Raw genomic sequence first — 20,649 nt, forward strand, 5'->3', positions numbered from 1 at the left:
CACTGATACAGTAAGTACTTACTGTATTATTGAACTAATTAATTAGCAACAAGGGATCACGGTACGTTGAAAGAACAAGGTCTTTAAAAAGTGATATGTTTAAACCTTGCTTTGCTACTAATTTATAAGCCTGGCATGTCTTCATCTAGGTTACCAGAACAGATTATGTTGTGCATTTAGTGTGGAAGCAGTTCTGTCATGTAAGCAGTTCATCAGTTTAGGGAGTGCCCAGATTACAGTTCACTTCTCAGGTAGGACAAGCCATTACAGGACTTGTGTGCTACAGGGAAATGTGAACGTTTAATATCAGACTAGAACAGTCTGTAACTGAGGATTTCATCATGTCTATAAAAGGAAAAGTATGGGTCATATCATTTAAATGTGGTTTGGAACACAACCATTACATTAATATATACCTATTAAATGAGACTATAATAACAGCTGAAGTCTCCATTAAATTGTCATGGCTGCTATTACATAAACTGCCAAAGTATGCTAACTTTTACTTAAATGGCTTAAATGACAAAGATAATTCTAATGTATACTGACACAATTACCTATAGGTATCACATATACATAGATAATATCATGGGGGTTTGTGATGACATCATAGATCTCCACCCTGTAGTAAATGTATTCTTCTATCATCATACTGAACCTAACATTAGTCTTCATTTGGGCCAATACCTTATTGGCATGAAAGAAAGACCCTTTGCTAAAGACCAAGCACACCATTGAGTATTAAATGTTGAATACCCTTATTCAGGCAGCTGCAGAGGTAATGGGCAGTGAAAATGCTTTATAAGACCAGACAAACCTTAGCTAACCAAGGAGTCTAAAACTGGCAATAAAGGTGTAATAATTGTTGCCGGAACACCAAACAGTCTCGTACATGTGGGCACCAACAGACAATCGTTGATGGTCATAGGCATGCACACCTTAATCACCCTGTGTGGCTCAGATTCCCCCTGTTTAAACCCCTAATATTTCACCAAAGCCCCCTAACGGGGCTCCTAAAACATTTGTAAAAAAATAAATAAAAAATTGTAAAAAATAATAAAAAAATAAAATACTCAAAATAGAAACTACTGACACCACCCACTGCCCTACCGACACCAATCTTTGCCCTACTGACACTGTCAGTATATATAAACATGGACACACACGTATGTATTCGAGCTTTGGGGTGCAAACCCTAATGCAATAGGCTGTGCACACCTATGCTGATGGTAAGAAAGATTGGTTGGACAGACTAAAAGGTATTTTGTGAGACCATTTGTTTCCCCTGATATGCCTGAATTAGAGGTGTCTCACTGCATTGCCTACCTTCTTCCATGTGATTTGCATAAACATGTACATTCATTATCTATTAGACAGTCGGCCTATATAGACAAGCCTCTTTTTGGTTGGTATTCATAGAAACTTACCTCTTAGATACATCCCAAGACAATACCCTTATATATATATATATATATATATATATATGACCCATTTATCTTCATTGATCCTTCTTCATTTTCATCAAGTTAAGCACATATTTTGGTGTAATCAGATAATAAATATTAATAATGAGATAATGGTAATAAAAGCTAGGTAGCTGGTCAATGAATACTACATTTCCTGCATTAGCACTGATGGTCTATCTTTCTGTCCAGCTTTTTGTATGCCATATTTATTAATTGCATACACTATTTAAAAGACAGGCAGATATTTCACTGAGGGCAAAGGCAGTGGGATATACAGTATTCCCATTGAAACTGCAAGGATTCACAATATTCAGCTTTTAAACATGGGTAAAAAATACTTTTTTTCCATTCACTATGAGAAACAGGGGGCATCAGTGCCTTCTGCACAGTGCTTTTCAATAAGTTGAGTCTTTAACCAGGTAATGGTGTCGCTGTGTGTCAATCATTGCAGCATAATACGAATGTAGAGCCTAATTTGGAGCTAATTTACAGTTTTTCTGTGAATGTTTTAATTCATCCTTCTCATAGCTTATTTAGCACTAGTCAATCATATTCACCTGGACTTGCCATAACTAGTAGTACTTAATCACATCCAATTGACTTGTTTAGTAATGTTGAAGATTTTTAACCACCATTTCAAATGGCTTTCTCAGTTCATTTCTTGCCTTTCTTTTCTATTTTAAACTAAAGGGGTTGTTTTACAAGGTGATCGCTTACAATCACTTTAACTGAACAAACCCAAGATAGATGTTGATTGGTTTATTATGCACAGCTGCTCCAGCAGCTTTTAGTAAAACCTACCCAAAGGAACACCCCTCTGCTAGGATCACCTACCCCCCCTCCCCCAGATAATAACTAAGCTTGTTTAGACCATGGTGACAATTTTTAAATATTCTTCTATGAGATGACTAAATTCCTGCTGATGATAGGAAAAAAAATGTCTGCCTCTTTGGCTACAGTATCCAATAGTATGTTCAGACCTAACATTTTTTTTAACTCACTTCTGTATTACACTTTTAGAACTGCCAGCATAATACCGCAGGTGACCACTGTGAATTGTGCAAAGAAGGTTACACCGGGAATGCTGCAGAGGGGTCATGTAGCTTATGTGCTTGTCCTCTTCCCGTGCTTTCAAACAGGTAAGATATTGTTTTAACAATAGTGCAATTTGAAAACAGTACACATATTCACAGTTTACACACAAATGATAAATACTTCTGGAAACTGCACATGTTGCTTAGGGCCAAATCTGGAGTAGAGAACTGTTGAATAAAAAAACATGTTGGTCCATATCTGTATGCATGATCGTACCTTGCAAAGCCTAGAACTGCAATTATTATGTATGGCTATTGGTATAGGACTCCTATGCATACTGTAATTGGTATTGTTTTCAGTAAATTTTGCTGGTTTAATAAAAAAGTGTAAGTCACAAGACATCAGCCCACACATACTTTAGGTAAGACCACCCCTTTTGGCAAATGCTATCACTTCCAGATTTTGCTCCATAGCACCCATCCTGGTACTGGGACATTGCTGCTGAATGCTAAAAAATGAAAGTGACTTTTTTTTTTAATTAAAGTGACACTAAACTCTGCTTTAATGAAAGAAAATTAATGTATTTAATTCACTGACTTGATTTTTTTTTTTACAGATAAGCTTGAAATTATTTGATGTTAGTGCAACACACAGATTGCTGCACGAATGTATTTATCTAAGTGAAAGACAGGCAGCGACATAATTGCTTTATAGCTGTAGATGTATGCTACTATATAGCTTGCAATATAAAAATAATTATACCATGCATCTGTTTTTTTTCAGCTTTGCCACAGGATGTACAGGTAGTGGGAGAAATCTAAAGTGCTTTTGCAAGCCAGGATATACTGGATATAACTGTGGAGAGTAAGTATTCTCCCTAATCCGCTACATGACACAGTACTTTACACAGAGGTGTGAAATTTGCAGTGTAATCTAGGCTTTATATGTGAAATATTTCATGGCAGCTTTGCTATGTTTATGCATAGCTAATTGTATACTGTGTACCATTTAGATTTTATGCTAAGGTTTCTTCTCATTTTTTGTGCAGATGTGCACTAGGATACTATGGCAATCCATTACGGTTGGGTGGCAAGTGTCTGCCATGTAATTGTGGTAATAATGGGCAGTTGGGCAGCTGTGATCCTTTAACTGGAGGTAAGAACTAGTCATATATACTCTGTAATGTGTGTTATAGAGAATGTCATGTAAAAGTAGATGGAGGACTTATAATGTGACCTGTGTTACAGTCATTTTTTTTTATGTTTTTTTATTTTTTATTTAGAACTAGCAAAAAAATTGTTGATTTCTTTAGGTCAAATATGTTATATATGCATCCAAGCCTGCAGATTGCACTCTCGGTTCCTTTTCACATGTTTTCTTAGTTAGATTTGGCTGCTTTGATGAAAAAAGCAAGTTGTTTACAGAACTCAGTAGCTAAAGCTGATAGTTACACACATAACTGAAAAACTTTGAAGTGTTACTCCTCTCTGACAATCATATTGATAACCTTTGATGGGCAATTGCTATTGCAGTGTGCTTTTGTCATCAGTTTGAGATGCTTCTGAATTGATTCAGAACTCATTGCAAGTGCAGTTACCTGTAGTTAAGCTGCTTTAGGTGGTTATTGAACTTCCACTGATTTGTATGGGAAGAGAAACAGTTCTGAAGCAAACAAAAGCCTGTTGACACAAGGCCCTTAAACTAGTGAAAATAAATCAGTTAGTAAATTGAGTTGTCCCTGCTGTGTTTTGCCAGCATTTTGTTTCTGGACTCCAGTGATTTTACCATATTAGGCTTAACCAAGTTTTTATTTTTTCCAGAATGTTTTGATGAAGATCCCAAGGACACTGGAGATGATGAATGTAAGTGTTAAGCCTTCTGTCTACAACCATTCTTATTCCCCTCTAATACGGCCAAATGCTGGATGGTTTTGGAGCTTGTCCACTCCTTCCCTCTCCCACCTTCCTATTGGCTTTTTACTAAGACTGACTACCTTACTGTCCATTGGTAATGTATGTGAAACAGAAAGGGTGGGCATATTCAGCTGTAGCAGATGGGAATTATAGCTGCTGCAGGTATGTGTTTAATGGTGTCAATAAGCATTATAAATTCCATTTGTATGTTGACTCCTTCCCTCTCCCACCTTCCTATTGGCTTTTTACTAAGACTGACTACCTTACTGTCCATTGGTAATGTATGTGAAACAGAAAGGGTGGGTATATTCAGCTGTAGCAGATGGGAATTATAGCTGCTGCAGGTAGGTGTTTAATGGTGTCAATAAGCATTATAAATTCCATTTGTATGTTGACATTTGATATTCTTACAGCATGTGACAGCTGCGTTGATGCTCTAATGATGGATCTCATGACTGTACAAGATGAACTCAACCTGATAAAGGCCAGGCTGCAAAGCTTTAATACCTCCAGCCGTTCGCTGAAGCAGATCAGAGATCTGGAAGCTCGCATCCAAGAAGTAAAAGTAAGTGCAATGGCGTGGTGCAGGTTATACCTCTGAGTGTCATGGTAGACAGACTTTATAATGATTTGTGTTTCAGCTGAATTATGGGAATCTGTTGTTAGCAAAAAAAAAGACAAGATAAAAGAGCTACTACTGTAACTGCTTGTCTGTCAAACGGCCCTAACTTGATAATTCAAAAAAGTTTGAATTAAAATAAAAACTATGATACAGTAGGTTAATTTTTTACCATTTTTTAATAGTTTTAATTTTTTGAAAGTTTACAAGTTTGCTAATGGATTTTGCATATGCTGTTTTTTTATCTGTATTTTACAATTAAAAAACTAAATACAGTCTTCAGAAAAGCTATATCTGTGCCTACATAGGGTTAATTCATCCTATCTGTTTGTGTTGATGACTATTGTCAGTGGAATAGAAAGTGATGGAAAATTCAAACTTTTACAGTAAAGGAACATCGGTTCCGCTGACAACTGTGTAAGAGGGGATTTCCCCCTTAGCTAAAGGAAATTTCCTCTCATTTCCTGTTTGTGGACAAGAAGTGAAGTACAGGAATTAATTACTTTTCTCTTATTTTCATTGTTTTATACAGTAACTGTTTATGCATCACTATCTTGGGACACATATGGAAAACTTAAAAAAAATATATATAATGGTGTGGAAAACACAAACTTCCAAAAATACAGAAAAAAAACATTTACATATTTTGTTGGACTTCCTTTGCAGCTACAGTATGACATTTATAACAGTAAACTCACAAGTCAACGACAGAAAGTGGACAGTGTGGAGAAAGACACCAACAAGCTCAAACAGGACATAGCAGCTCTGCTCGAAAAGGTGAGCAATGAAACGCCTGGAACAAAGTTAGTTGTGGAAAGATTTAAAGTTGAATTCCAGTCAAATTCTTACTAAGCCTAAACCTACTCCCACCAATATTCTAAGACTATTCTACCTACCCTGTAAATGAAAAGATATCTATAATCACCTATTCTGGAGCCGCTCTGGTCCCATCAAATGGTTGGCGAAAACAGATGCCCCATAGTAAGCCTATGGGTGATATAATCGCCCAGGCTCTGCAGCTGTTGTCGCTGCCTCGCTTCTAAGCCGGCACTGGAACCCGATCATGTGACAGGACTGGAGTAGCTTCAGAATAGGTAAGCATAGACATCTTTTCTTTTGCAGGGTAGATAGAATAATCTTAGAATAGGGGTGGGAGTGGATTTAGCCTTAGAATTTTACCAGAATTGCACTTTAACAGTGTAATTAGGGAATTATAATTGGTCATTCTTTCTCATTTCAGGCTCAAATGAATTTTAAGAAGTATGAAGACATCATGAAAAATGCTGATGATACTTTCCGTAGCGCTAGCAAAATGCTGCTGAATATTGATGTACTCGTGAAGAACATTAACAGTATGTTATGATCATCATTTCTGAATTACAGCCGCTTTGGCAACCCAGAATAAAATGCAATGTTTAGAGCTTGTTTTTTTTTTGTTAGGGTCCTTTCAAGTGGGCAGACCATTTTTCAGGCGCACCTGATCAAACCCACCAGCCTCCTCTCTGGAGGTTCGGATAGCAACAGACCCGCTGAGATCCGATCCTTTCCACTAAAAACAGACTGGCAGATCAGATGGCAGTTGGGTGCAAACCGGCAGGCAGTCCGTTTACATCCGACCGTCCATAGAGGAGAGCGGGTTGTGTCTGTGCCCACTCTACATAAGAGGAGCAGACATGGACCAGCCATCCGCCTGCTCAACGGGGATCAGCAGACAGATTCCCCACTGATCAGATGGACTCCAACGGAGCCCGCCCCATGTGTAAGAGGCCTTAAAGTGATTAAAGAGCTATTTTTTGTTTGCATTTTTTTAACTAATTTTTACAGCAACTGTATTTTTGCCCAACCAGTTGCTGCGCATTGCACAATGATACATATATAGAAGCACTGTAGTCTATGAAACCATACACACAGCTGCCTAAAAATTAGTAATAGAGCAATGGGTACAGAGCCATAAAACAAAATAGTTTATTTACTGCTCATACGCATGTGTACATGCCTATATTAATGTTTACACATATATATATACATGTATATTGCAAAACTGTCCATGAAGAATAATTTTACTCCTGTATACACTTATTCGTCTTTACGCAAGGTCTATGTAAAACATTCAGAACCTGCAGTGTTGACAAACAGAGCTTAACAACAGGGAATATCAGAATGTAGACTATAAGAATAAATAAGAGAAGGGACACAGGCCCTCCCAATCTCATGGCATAGATAAGACTGTTCATTAGTCATGTTGAGCAGACTGTCAAAAATCATGCAGAAATTCAGTGCTAAACTTTCTAGATAGAAAGCACAACATGGTTTGCAAAGGTAGTGTTATGCATGCTGAATTAATTGTATACTTAAAATATAAATCTATAAAAATAATATAAAACAATTCTAGGAATATAAAATGTTTGTTATACATATGTAAAGATAGATATGTAAAATAAAAAGCTCCAAAACCATTACAGCATTAGTGAACAGAAGATCATAATGCATTTCAAAATATATGATCTCAATCTTCCTCAGAATAAGAGGTAATGGCTACTTTGGCAACATGCAGCTATGTACATGCCCTCCTATGCGATTTATAAGAACTTAGTACTCCACTGTTATGTTTATATTGAGTAAATGTGGTGACATGTATTCCTGTGATTTTCCAGTCCTCATTAAAGAGATTGCAAGTGGACCATCTGACCCATCAAGTCCTGGAGAAGTGTCTTCTAAAATGGCTGAGGTTCAACGCATGTTAAATGAGATGCGAAAGCGCAACTTCAACACACAGAAAGTGGAAGCAGAACGTGAGAAAGAAGAAGCTAAATCTTGTAAGTAATGGAAGGTGCAAGAATGACTGGAGTGTTTTTGATGGTAGTGAGTTCAACACTTATTGGTTATAATCAGAAGTTTAATTATCTCTATACCTTTTATTATTAGTACTGAACCGCGTGAGAAACCAGTTCCAGAAGCATATTGACCAGCACAAGGAGCTCATAAAGGAAATCAATAAGTCAATAAAAGATTTTGAAGCCAAAATAAATGATCTCCGGGACGCTCTAGATGAGGCTTCAGCACAAACCAAACAAGCAAATAACCTCAACAAAGACAATACAGTTATCTTGGATGATCTTAAGGTAACTAGTGGTTAATAAGACTTGGCTATTGCAGTTGGCTTACAAATGTTCTTTTTTTTGCTTTAATTTTATGTGTATTTTTTGGGTGATTGTTGAAGAAGCAAATGATTTCAGATCTGAGGAAAGCAGCAATAGATCAAGCTGTAAGACAGATTGAGTAACCACATTTTGTAGTGTATGGACTCTTTAAAAAAGATCTCAGCTAAACATTATGTGCATGTAAAATGGTCACATAAATCCATTGTAATAAAAAAAAAGTAAAAATATTGCATATAAAGACACGTTTGGAAGAATAAAAAACATTAGCCCAATACTATGCCTTCCCATTAGCATGTCACAATTCAGAAGGTTTAATGATTTCAACAGTTCCTTGTGTTAAATGTATTTCCTTGGTGTCCATTAGATGAAAAAATACACAAATGCTGCAATTTATAAAAAAAAATGACTAATGATGGTCAATTATAGTTTAAGCTCACTAATTTTAGCATGTCCTGAGTCTGTTATTATATGATGCTACACTTATTTTTCATTTAACTTCCAAACTGAATTTTGTGATTTCTGGTCAGATACTGTTTCTTGGTGTCTAAGCCCTTGTACACACGGTCTGAGAATCAGTCGGAATGTGTCCTATCGGACCGTGTTGTCGGATAATCTGACTGTGTGTGGTATGCATCGGACTGATTCCGTCGGAATATCCGTCGGACCCAATTTTCCAACTTGTTGGAAATATTTTCCGACCAACTGGTTCGATCGGACATACTCCGATCATGTGTAGAGAATTTTGATCGGACCAAGTGCCACGCATGCTCAGATCAAATTCCTACATCAAAGCTATTGGCTACTAGCCTGAACGTAGTCCCATCGTAATGAAATTACGTCATCATGTTCTGAATGATCGGATTTTTCGACAACTTAGTCCGACCGTGTGTATGCAACAGTTTCGGACAAGATCCGACGGACAAAATCCGACGGATTTGGTTGTCGAAATCTCTGACCGTGTGTACAGGGGCTTAGATACTTTTTTCAATTGTGACCAAAACTTTTATGGTATGTAAAAAGATGAAATGAATAGAAAGCAAGTAAAACCAACAGCTGATACAATGTCATCTTATATTATTCTTTCTTGATTTAAGAAAAGAGTTGCTGAATTAACCAAACAACAAAAAGAGGCAGCCAGTCATCTTAAAGGAGCAGAGACCAGCCTGGGGAAGACCAGTAGTATGTTAAGTTTACTGCAGAAGAGTAAAGAGGTAAGTTATATGTTTATGTATGTGTAATTATAGACATAAAGCTCAGTTATATAGTGATGAGGAGCTTAATTTTAAGCCATGAAAATGGAATTATTAAATCTTTTTGAACTTATCTGAAAATATCTGTCACCTCATTTGAATATAAGTATCCTTACTCTGGCATGTTAGCTTTGCGGTTTGAGCCTATTATCCCTGATTCATCAAGCTGCAACATCTCCTAAAGCATGCTAAAGTCACCTCCTCAGCAATATCATGATAATGCCTTAAAGGTGGCTCACTATAGGTTTTCCACCAGCATCATATTTTTTTATTAGTTTTTTTCATTCAGTTATGTATTTTTTTTTTTTCCTCCTCTCATTCTTTTCTTACTCCTTTTTTTACATTGAATAGGAATATGAAAGACTTGCAGCACAGCTGGATGGAGCTAAGCAGGAGCTTAATGAAAAGGTGAACATCCTCTCCAAGGCAGCCAGTAAGGAACCTCTAGTGATTATGGCGGAAGACCATGCAAAGTCTCTGCAGAACTTGGCCAATCAGCTGTTAGAGTGAGTAATCATCTAAATATATATCATACCTTTAGAAATGAGATGATGATCCTTCATTGAAAACAGTGACCCTGATTTACTAAAAGAAATGAGAATATTCTTTTTGCCATGTATATTTTCACTATGTATAAGAATGTTCAACTAGCTTAGTAAAAGCAGTGAAAAATTACCCAGTCAAGTGCAAGGACAATTTAAAACTAATTTACTTTTACTCATGCCTGACTGGATGATTGAAATCAGCACAGCTTCCCCACATTTACTAAGCTAACTGAAAATTCCTTTGCAAAGTAACTGTGCTGGATCTCTTCAGGAAATCAATCCTAGTATTTCCTAGGTTATGAGTAGCCCTGTCTACATTGATGCTATAGAACAGTTAAGAATGGGCCAAGTTTTCTAGTGGACCTATCTTTCAACAGTGGCGTTTAGAGAAAATATCTTGCATACATATGGATATATACATTTACATATCTGTGTAAAAATAGAAAGCATTAGATGCCCGAGTTGTGAATATAATTTAAAGGAGAAGGACAGCCAAAGCTTGTTTGGCTGTACTTCTCCTGCTGTTCACAGGAGTGCAGTTGTTCTGCATTTCTGTGACTTGTTTTTAGCAGACAGTGGGCTGAAGCCCATTGTCTGCTGATGTCACAGAGCCAGTCCAGGTTCGGGGAACATCAAAACCATATGGTCGGGATCCACCCACATGCCTGCACTGACTCCTGCCTCAGCCTCTCAGCAAGCCACTGAGAGCCTGAGCTGGCCGCTCCTGCCTCCTCCACAGCTCATCCCTCCAATAAGTGTGGGGGGCAGAGCAGAATTCCGGTGACTGACAGTCACCAGCTCTCTGCTCACAGAGCTCTGAGAACCAAGCAATCAGCAGTGTTTGATTGTTCGGTTCTAAATGTTAGAGCCAGCAGGGGGGGCAATGCAGCATTCAGCTAGGTAAGTTTGATTTAAAAAAAATCCTATATTTCTCTTTTAAAGGTGTACCCTAAGTTAACATAAATTTACTTTTTTTGGAATGCATTTAATAGGTAAGACCTTCATTGTCTACTATATGCAAATGTATGTAAAATTTTCTGTCTAAAGGCTCTTGGAGTGCACTTTTTGGCTGTAACATGGTTGAAATGTTTCCCTGAATGTTATTTTTTTTTTTTTGATTGAAGCTGATTTTTAGTTTAGGATTAGGAATAGTCAGATGCATCCACTCTTAAGAGGTACTTTGTCATTCATTGTTCCACATCCTAATACAAACAGCTACTAGGGTATAAACCTGGAAAGTTATAGTACTAAATATATATATATATATTTACCATTGAATTTAACATGAAACCGTTGCTTTGTAATATACAGAATCAGACGGAATACAAGTGAGGAAGAGTTGGTGCGCTGTGCTGTTGATGCTTCCAAAGCTTATGACGACATTATAAATGCAGTGAAAGCTGCTGAAGACGCTGCAAAGAAGGCAAAGTCAGCAGCTGATTCTGCTTTGACAGTAAGTGGTTTGCATATTAAATTATGGATAATCTTTCTTTCCCAAACAAGTAAATTTTATAAATTTTTATAATCCACCTATAGTTATAATAGTATATAGCAAGGACAAGAAATATAAAGGAAAAGTAAATGCTGTTTATTCTGTACTAAATATAATAAGAGCAAACATCTAGTTAATAAAGTTAAGCAACAGTCACAATTGGCCCTCTGCCCCTGGCCCTGGAGTAGCTGCAGCATTTGCACTGTGTACCTTGTTGACTTTTGGACACTGTAATTTAGCCCCGGAATTTTTTTGCATTATTGAATTAAAACACTGTGACATTATTCCAGTGATTTTTGTTGTGAAATTTTTTTTTACCATGATAAATATTAGGTTAAGGCTTAGGTTAAAGTAAAAGTCCCATAAGTATCATATGCAACGGGAAAGGGTTGGAACCTCTGTTGGAATTGCTGGCTGTGGCCCCACTACAGAGATTTCCATGTAACAATGTTGCCACAAAGATACCAAATGAGTTAAAATCTGACACACAAAAAAAAACATTTTAGTGGCATTCAGGAAACTCCAACTCTAGTAATCTGGTTCTATACTGACATCCTGTGGGTGCTTATCTTCCCAGTGGGACAACTGACTGTAGACCATTTGACAGCAGATCTGAGTCTTTCACACTCTATCCAAAACTACAAACAAAAAAAGCTAAAGACTACTATGTTCCTTTTGGGAGCAGCAGTCTGACATGCCATTACCGGGCTAAAAAATCAAGCAGGAGTACCAATGGTGCTGCAGTTTCATAAATTGTGAGCAGGGTTTTCATCCTCACTTCACTACTCCCCTACAAACAGCATTTAGCAAATTTAGCAAGGTGTATATATTTTAATTTTAAGTACCAAAAAGAGACTTCAAGAATATTAGGAGCAGCAGTTCCTGAATATGGCCACCAGGCGGTGACAGTAAACACTTGACTAAAGAGCACATTTATTTAACATTTTTTTAAACATATATTTATTAATTACATGGTGCTAATGTATGATTTAATATTGGTTGTAATAAATACAATTTACATTTTTTTTTTTTTTTTTTATTTAAGAAAGTACAAAATGAGGATCTACCTGGGAAAGCCAAGACATCTCTTACAAACTCAGAGTCACTATTGAAACAGGCAAAGGAAACACAAAAATCTCTCAGAGGTATGGCTGGAATTGGTCGGCTTCCAATGTGTGTTTTGATTTTACATGCAACAGAGGGTTATTTGGTTTTACAGGTTTTCAGTGATTTGCTTATGACTAGCTGCTATAAACCTATCAAACACTATTTAAAACTCAAGATGTTAAACAGAAACTTTATAAAAACAGTAAAATCAAAAGGTCAATGGATGATATCGTCCAGTAAAAAATGCAGAAAGTGCACTCACGTTTCTATAATCTGAGTTTATATTATTTAATGCCACCGGATGTAGAAGGCTTTTCACATGGCTTCTGAGTGGCAACTTAGAACTATGTGCTATGCAATTTATTTTTTCATGATCCAGTGTATTGTTGTGGCTGCAGGGGGTTACAAATAGTGGTCACTGGAACTACTGAACATTTTCAAAAGATCAAATTCAGGGTCATTGTAGAGATGAGGGTATCAGCATTTACAAGGATTTCCATTCGAGATGTCTTATGGCACTTCAGAGGCTTCTCATAGTCAGGCCAGCTAAGCAGTTCACCTTACCACATAGACAGCAATGCACAAGGGACAACGGTGTTCTCCTGGATGAATGAACCCCTTGGTAGTTGCCAATTTGTTTTAATTGCTCATTAGGCTGTGTCAGACTTCACACCTCCTCATCCTTCCAAGTATGGCCATTAGACAGCTTTTAAGTTAGAGAAGTAACATTTACATTTTATAAAAGAGAACTGGTAGAACCCATAAATACTTATTTACTAAAACTGGAGAGTCCAAAATCTGGTGCATCTGTGCATGGTAGCCAATAAACTTCTAATTTCAGCTTGTTCAGTTTAGCTTTGACAAAATAAAACTGGACCAGATTTTGCATTCTCCAGTTCTAGTAATTCAACCCTAAAGAGTCCAACACACTCCATACAACAGTGAGACCCAGTCAAAGTAGAGTGATGTGGTGAAATGGCAGATGATGGCACCAAAGTATGCGTCTAATCCAAGATATCACCAGCGCACCATGTTTAGCAAAACAGACATCACATACAGAAAAGCACTTTGGACCAGTGTTTCTCAGCTGTTTTTCACCTGTGGCCCCTTCAATCCTTGTTTTTCTAGAGCACCACTTACACACTTGGCTTCTAAATAAAATATATGGTTTTATTTCTAATATTTTATTAACACAGTTTACAATACAGAAGCACATACAAAATGTTAAGATTTATTTCGTGTCAGTTCATGTCACGTTTGGAGCTTGGTCAATTCACCTTTTTTATAATTAATACCTAGATGTAAACCCAAAGCTTGAAGACCTAAAGGACAAACTGGCAGAGGCCACAGATAAGAAGAAGACATTGTCAGGTGACCTCACAGGTGTCCAAAATAGCATCAATGCCATCAAAAGAGGTAAGCAACTTTTAAGTATCTATATAGGAATTCTACTTGTACCCCACATATACTGTAGGCAGATTCAATAAACTGCTAGTTTTTTCTATAGTAATAGTAGAGCTTGTGGCTCTATGATTAAGTGCCAATAGGGGGCAAACATGCATCAGAGCGACAAATTGGGTGGAGTTTCTCGGTGTTAGTGATAGATGAATAAAGTTTTCTATGGAAAGGGTGAGTGGTGTGCAGTTTTACAACTTTGGACTGCAAACAGTGTAATGACAAAACCATGTGGTCGCAACACAGTTTCTGTGGTTGGTGGGAGAGAAGCACAGGACATTAGAGTGTTTCCTTGGATATGTGAGTAGTCACAACTGCCTTATTGTTTTGTAGGTGGGGTGCAGCATGATGCAGAGACAATAATTCACACAGTCAGGTGCAAAAAATAAACTTGTATTGAAGCAATGCAGCAACAGTTCACAACAATCCCGATGGGAAGACCGCCCAACTGGGTACACCCAACCAACCAGTTACAGAGCAGGCTCTAGCCAGAATGACAGCATTTGTAGAGAGGGGCAGAATGCAGCCTGGCTGTTTTGTGCCCAGTTGGGAAGACGTCCAGAAGAGATGCAACCCTACACGTTCCCACCTTGTCAGGGACCTTTCCTTGCTGCTAGTGCAGGGTATCTTTCCCTGCATAAAGTGCACCAAAACCAGGCATTAAAACCCTAAAAATGCTCTGCCAGATCCAAGATGGCTTTTATAGGCACATGGGGCAACACCATCCAACCATATGTTTCCCCAGTGACCCAGGAAACCATAGAGGAACCAGGTTCCTCCTGGCTTCCTCTCCAGCTGCAGAGCTGTTGGAGTTGACCACCTCCTGCAGTGGAGAAAATAAACTGCACCTGCCTACAGGTTGGCTGTGCCTGAATGCTACTTTTTGTCACTGCCTACAAGACTGGTGCTGTAGCTTTGTTTGGTACTGAAAGCTGATGGGAGGCAGCAGTGGCTGATAAGTAAAAGGCCTTAATGTACACAGGGCTTAAGAACTGCTTCTTTTACAGGCGTTTGGTGTTGTAAAAGCATCTCTTTGTGTCCATGCACAGGTGTATCAGAAGTATGAGCGTTTACAGGCTGAAAAAAAAAACCCCATTACTAACGTGTTCAGGAGAAGAACTTTTAGAGCTGAAAAAAAGCTTGACGCTCGTAAATGTGTCTAAACACAAAACGTGTTTAAAGCTAAATGCATTTAGCTCTTGAGCATTCATTCACTCCAATGGCCAAAATAAATTAATATTGTGGAAGTGGATTATATTAACACTCAAACACTTGTGGCTTCTAAATATGTATACAATACGCAGCTTTAGGAATGTTTTTTAAGCAAAATTTTCCTGCCAAAAGACATTTAGAGGAGAAAATCGAATGCCCTGTGTGAGGCCTTCGAATGATGTACTGTTCACACTTTAGGTTTTTTTTATATCTTTATTCATCAAAACATTTTTTTTACATATATTTTATACATCACTACACATTCAATATTAATAATCACAAAATATGGATTACCTTCTACTATCCTTATTATTACTTTAATCTATTACTATAGCATATTGAAATTTTAATTAAAAAATAATAACCAGATCTAGTGAATTTCTTAAAATGTGGTTTAGAATTGCTAAGTATTACTGAAGTCTAAATAATCATCTCTTCAGAGATGACCCCTAAACTAACAACTGTACATTTATTTTCTCCATCAGCCCATCCCTCATAGTTATTACCTTGTGTATCTCTTGACCATCCTTCTTAGATTGTAAGCTCTAACAAGCAGGGCACTCTGATTCCTACTGTATTAAATTGTATTGTAATTTTACTGTCTGCCCTCACATTGTAAAGTGCTGCATAAACTGTCAGTGCTATATAAATCCTGTATAATAATAATAATAATAATAACCTGTTACTACATTTCAGATGATATTGTAACAATGCTCAACAATGCCAAAAACGTAGTTACCAATGCAAATACAATTACTGATGGTGTTAACAAGGAATTAAAACCCATTGAAGAAGATTTAAATAATCTTAAGGGCACAATTGCAGCCGGACAAAATGAGATGTTCAATGAAGCACTGAAAGAGGCAAGCGAATCTGGTAAGCAAACACTGAGGAAGAAAAGTTAGTTTGTTAGAGTTGGTATTTGCCATTTCCTCAGCCACATAGTTTTTCGCTCCTTTAAACTACTGTATTTATTATAATGAATTTAAGTACATATTGCTAATTTATCAGACATAACATTTACTGGGTCATGGTTGGGAAACTTGATAAAAAGTTAAAGAAAAATGGTCTGCGCTTTGCATAAAATTACAGACCACTCTCGCAGTTTATAATCTGGAATATTTACAGACTTCTGTTTTAGTCAAACGTAGACTTACATTTTTGATTACTGTTATTCTGGTAGTTACTAGTTGCTTTTATCCAAATAACTTCAATAAAAAAGCTTATTGAAATTGAAAAGGGAAAGAAAATTGCCCCAAATAGTAGAGTGATATTACTTTTGTTTCTACATAACTTGCCCTTAAAGTATGGCAAAAAATCCAAAACCATGTATGCAGTAGATCGGTTTACCAAAATTCCTCCTTTGAGGGTAAATTCAGACAACCTTCAAGTCAATCTGAGCAAAAATGGCTGATATATTTTTTTTTGTTCAGTCCACCTATGTGAAGGCTCTGTATTTTAAACCTTTGCTTCTGTAAATAAAGAACTGAACACCTAACCATTTTTCTGCTATTTACAACTGTGTTCTGTACTGCGTGTCTGCTTCCATTCACCTCTCCTGAACACAAAATATTTTGCTATATCAAATGAGATCTTTTTGGTCCAGTGCACAAAGAGCTTTGTCTCCTGTATATGTATATACAGAGTATGTATATACATGTGAGGTCTGTCCGGAAAGTATCCAGCCATGTAATATGAAAAATAGAGACATTTATTGAAGAAGATACAAGATACAAGAAACATTTTACATAGGACACCGAGGCCTCAGTCTCTTTCAAGGTATGCACCTTGGGAGGTCACACAGTTCTCCCAGCATCTCTTCCACAAGATCCTGCATCAGAATCTTGGACACAGTCGTTTTTGGAATGCCCAGATCATCTTCTAGTTCTCGCACTGTCAATCGTTTTTGATTGCAGTTTATACAAGTTCAATATTCTCAGATGTTCTGCTTATTGCAGGCCTTCCAGAACGTGGATAACTTTCAAACAAATTCTCGACCATCTTTGAAGTGTTTGTGACATACTTTTATTTGCGTTGAACTCATTGCTTCATCCCTGAATAGATTACGTAGTGGAATGTTTAAGCCTAATTTGATGCAGATTTGTTACTAATCGCTCACTCATTTTAAATGTGGTGAACACACAGTACACATGCCCACTCAACGGTGTCTAGCTGCCCACGCTGACTATTACAATTAAGTCATCAGGGCCGCTGATAGGGCAGTACAACCAGCCCTGTTGTACCGGGCCCGGCCAGCAGGGGGGGCCCGAGCAGCTTTTAACTTCTAGCTTAAAAAAAAAAAAAAAAAAACGAAATAACTATATTAACCTGCACCCACTTGATTACTAACATATATAAGGAATATATATTCATTTCCTGGGCCCCATCAGGTTACCAGAGGGGCCCAGGAGGTGAAAGCAGAAGAGGGACTTTTTTTCTATTTTCGGGTGCAGGGATACAATGCTGTGCCGCATGCTGTTCTCAGTATACCTGCACAAACTAAAGTTCTTCCTGCTCACTGTATGCCTCTCCGGCGGATGGATATTACTGTTATACGGCTCCCTTCATCCAGTAAGTGCTGCAGCTTGAGGGACTTATCACTGGGACGGCTGAGACAGACAGAGCAGCAGGAGTAATCTGGACAATGGCAGTGGTGCACAGGCAAGCAGTCCCCTGCACACACACACACACACTGACAGGTCACACTATTGTAGCATGTGCAGTCCCTAGACTCTGTGTGCTCATGGTTATTATCATTATGATGATCAGGGCACAGTAGGTGCTGTATGACTCTGTCAGTGTAACATGACTGTGTGGTGCTGACTTTCCTGATATATGACTGTACTGTGTGTTACAGACTATAACTCAGCACAGCCATAACAAAGTCAGCATCACACAGTCATGTTACACTGACAGAGCCATACAGCACCTGCTGTGCTCTGATCATCATAATGATAATGACCATGAGCACATAGTGAGATGCTACTTTTACACATGTGATGGGGGAAGGGACAGTAAAAATACATAGCCAAGCTGCATTTTTACCACCCCCAAACCACTCTCCTTTCATAACCTTTCACCCAAGCTTTGCAATTAGGTCCTTTTTCATGCAGACCTGATTGAAAGCTCCGTATGAAGACACAAACTGAATGGGCACAGATGTCAAAACACTGACATCTCTCCCATTCAGATGCAGTTATGATTGGTGGGGCGCTGTAAATGTTAAATGTTCCAGCTCCTGCCTCCTGCCCTGACAGCGTGGAGGCAGGGGTGGGGTTATGGGCGGAGCCAGGATGGGTTGTGGGCGGGGTCAATGGGGCCCCGTCAGGTAGGCTGTATGGGGCCCCATGATTTCTAACAGCGGCCCTGTAAGTCATCATTGTTCATACGTGCACATTCCAGTCCTTCCAGGCTACATCGATATCGCGAAAACCTTTCACATTATATTAACAAAGGCTGGACTTTTTCCGAACAGATCTTTATAACAGGAAAATTAAACCAAAAAATGTGGTGACTACAGTCAATGTTATCATTACTTTTGAAGTAGATAATGGTAAGAGTCTGTGAAATTGTATACAATTCAGGTACATGGTTAAGTAAATAAATTATAGAACTTTTTATCTTGTTGGTTTGACAAGACTACCTCCATTCAATGAGAGTTGTTATCCCCACCTTAAGAATCTGAATATTAGTAATATATAGTGTATCTAAAACCCAAAAAAGACAAAATGGAAGGTGCGCACACCTAGTGCATTACCAATGACACTTAATAAATGATAAAATCAATAAAAAGTGGGTACTCACAAAAAGCAACTCTCAATGAGCTATGAAATCACACAATAGGGAAACGTGCTAAATCACATTGCAGGGTAAAAAACTGACGTGTTTCAGGGGTGCCCCCCCCCCTTCCTCAGAGCTAGGGGGGTTACCCCATCTGAGGAACGAAGCATCCACCCAGTCTTGGGATACTGATGTCGCTGTTGCCCTTCACTATAGAAGACCTGTTAGCGAAGGAAGTGACTGTCTTTTTTCATATATATCTAAACCCAAGAACAAATGTAATGCACACAAAGGCTAGTGTCCCATTGTTCTCTTTTGGGGCACGTAGCTGCACAGACATAGCCACTGTGTCCTAATATGACCTGCAGGTGCATGTGGGTGTGGTTCCCCGAACTCACCCAGTGTGAATGCGGCCATAGTACAGAATATTGTTATTATACAGCTTGATGGCTATGGATTACAGCATTTCATTGTATTGATCTATCTTAATAAAGGGGTAATCCGAATCTTGTAGACCCTAGTAACAGCATCTTCCACATTTTATGAGGATTGCAAGCTTCAGTTACAGATTACAAGGATGATATTATTGCAATAATCCAGTTTACCTATAAAGGTGCAGCCCACACAAAAATTATATTTCACTCATAGTTGAAGTGTAGTGGCATAAGTCACCTGGTGGCTTCAATAATTTAGAGATGCATTGAATAAATTTCTGTTGTATAATTCCCAGCTAATCTAACTATTAGCTGGGTTGCAGGAAAGAAAATCACACAATTCCCCATCAGTTGATGGGCAAATCCCTCCCAAAGAGCCACTGTGTTCTCCCAGCAGGGTGGCAGCTAAAGCCGTCCCCGCTGGGAGAACACAGTGATTATTGCTAGCGGCTATAACAGCCGCAAAGGATAATCACATGTAAAATCTGACTTTTTTTTACTTGAGTACATTCAGCCTGCCCATACAGGGTCCAAATCTGGAACCGTCTGAGATTCGAATGGTCTATGAGTGGCTTAACACTGTGTAATATACGTTTTGGGTGTACTGACTAGTTAACAAGAGTGGGCTAGATGTTTCATGACAATGCTCAAGGGGGCTGCCTGGAGTACTGTTCATTTTGAGCCAGTGCAGGAGAGATTCAAAAGAAATGTAGGATTTCCATTTAAAGGATAAATCATCTGCCAATACAGTTATTTCTGCGTATTTCAGATTACTGCTGAATTGCTAAATATTCGTTTTTTCCTTTTACATAATAGTGAATAAACTAAGTGGCAGCCTGCCTGGTGTCTTTGAGTCCATGAATCGCATCAATGATCTGATGCCTTTGGGAAATATATCTGAGAGCGTCAGTCGTATCAGGGAGCTGATTCAGCAAGCCCGAGATGCTGCAAATAAGGTGAGTTCCATATTCTAATATGCAACATTTCATACACTGTTAAATCACATGGAGGCATCAGTGTATAATATCAGCATACAATACACCTGTGATTATTTCTACATGTAATGGTCACAGCTATCATTTACTATAACTGTTGTTGCTGTTATCATTATATGTAACAACTTAGTAATTATTACCATTTACAAAAAGGCTTTGGAAAAATTGCCATAGGACCTTTAATA

General features: G+C 38.1%; 1 protein-coding gene across 2 annotated transcripts in view; it reads left to right on the forward strand.

The window, feature by feature from the left end:
• LAMA3 (laminin subunit alpha 3) overlaps nucleotides 1-20,649 on the forward strand; it is a 247,697-nt gene that overhangs the window by 189,343 nt on the left and 37,705 nt on the right. For both annotated transcript variants that reach the window (XM_077492578.1, XM_077492579.1), the window contains exons 42-57: nucleotides 2,487-2,605; nucleotides 3,285-3,365; nucleotides 3,550-3,656; nucleotides 4,322-4,363; nucleotides 4,828-4,979; nucleotides 5,700-5,810; nucleotides 6,274-6,385; nucleotides 7,688-7,849; nucleotides 7,959-8,155; nucleotides 9,289-9,405; nucleotides 9,796-9,950; nucleotides 11,301-11,442; nucleotides 12,527-12,626; nucleotides 13,888-14,004; nucleotides 15,952-16,131; nucleotides 20,286-20,425. In XM_077492578.1, the coding sequence (XP_077348704.1) occupies nucleotides 2,487-2,605; nucleotides 3,285-3,365; nucleotides 3,550-3,656; nucleotides 4,322-4,363; nucleotides 4,828-4,979; nucleotides 5,700-5,810; nucleotides 6,274-6,385; nucleotides 7,688-7,849; nucleotides 7,959-8,155; nucleotides 9,289-9,405; nucleotides 9,796-9,950; nucleotides 11,301-11,442; nucleotides 12,527-12,626; nucleotides 13,888-14,004; nucleotides 15,952-16,131; nucleotides 20,286-20,425 (2,034 nt within the window). The remainder of the gene's footprint in view (nucleotides 1-2,486; nucleotides 2,606-3,284; nucleotides 3,366-3,549; nucleotides 3,657-4,321; nucleotides 4,364-4,827; nucleotides 4,980-5,699; nucleotides 5,811-6,273; nucleotides 6,386-7,687; nucleotides 7,850-7,958; nucleotides 8,156-9,288; nucleotides 9,406-9,795; nucleotides 9,951-11,300; nucleotides 11,443-12,526; nucleotides 12,627-13,887; nucleotides 14,005-15,951; nucleotides 16,132-20,285; nucleotides 20,426-20,649) is intronic.

This window comes from Lithobates pipiens, unplaced genomic scaffold (genome assembly GCF_037356315.1).
Source record: "Lithobates pipiens isolate NorthernLeopardFrog02 unplaced genomic scaffold, aLitPip1_a1.2 Scaffold_19, whole genome shotgun sequence".
Taxonomy (NCBI): Eukaryota; Metazoa; Chordata; class Amphibia; order Anura; family Ranidae; genus Lithobates; species Lithobates pipiens.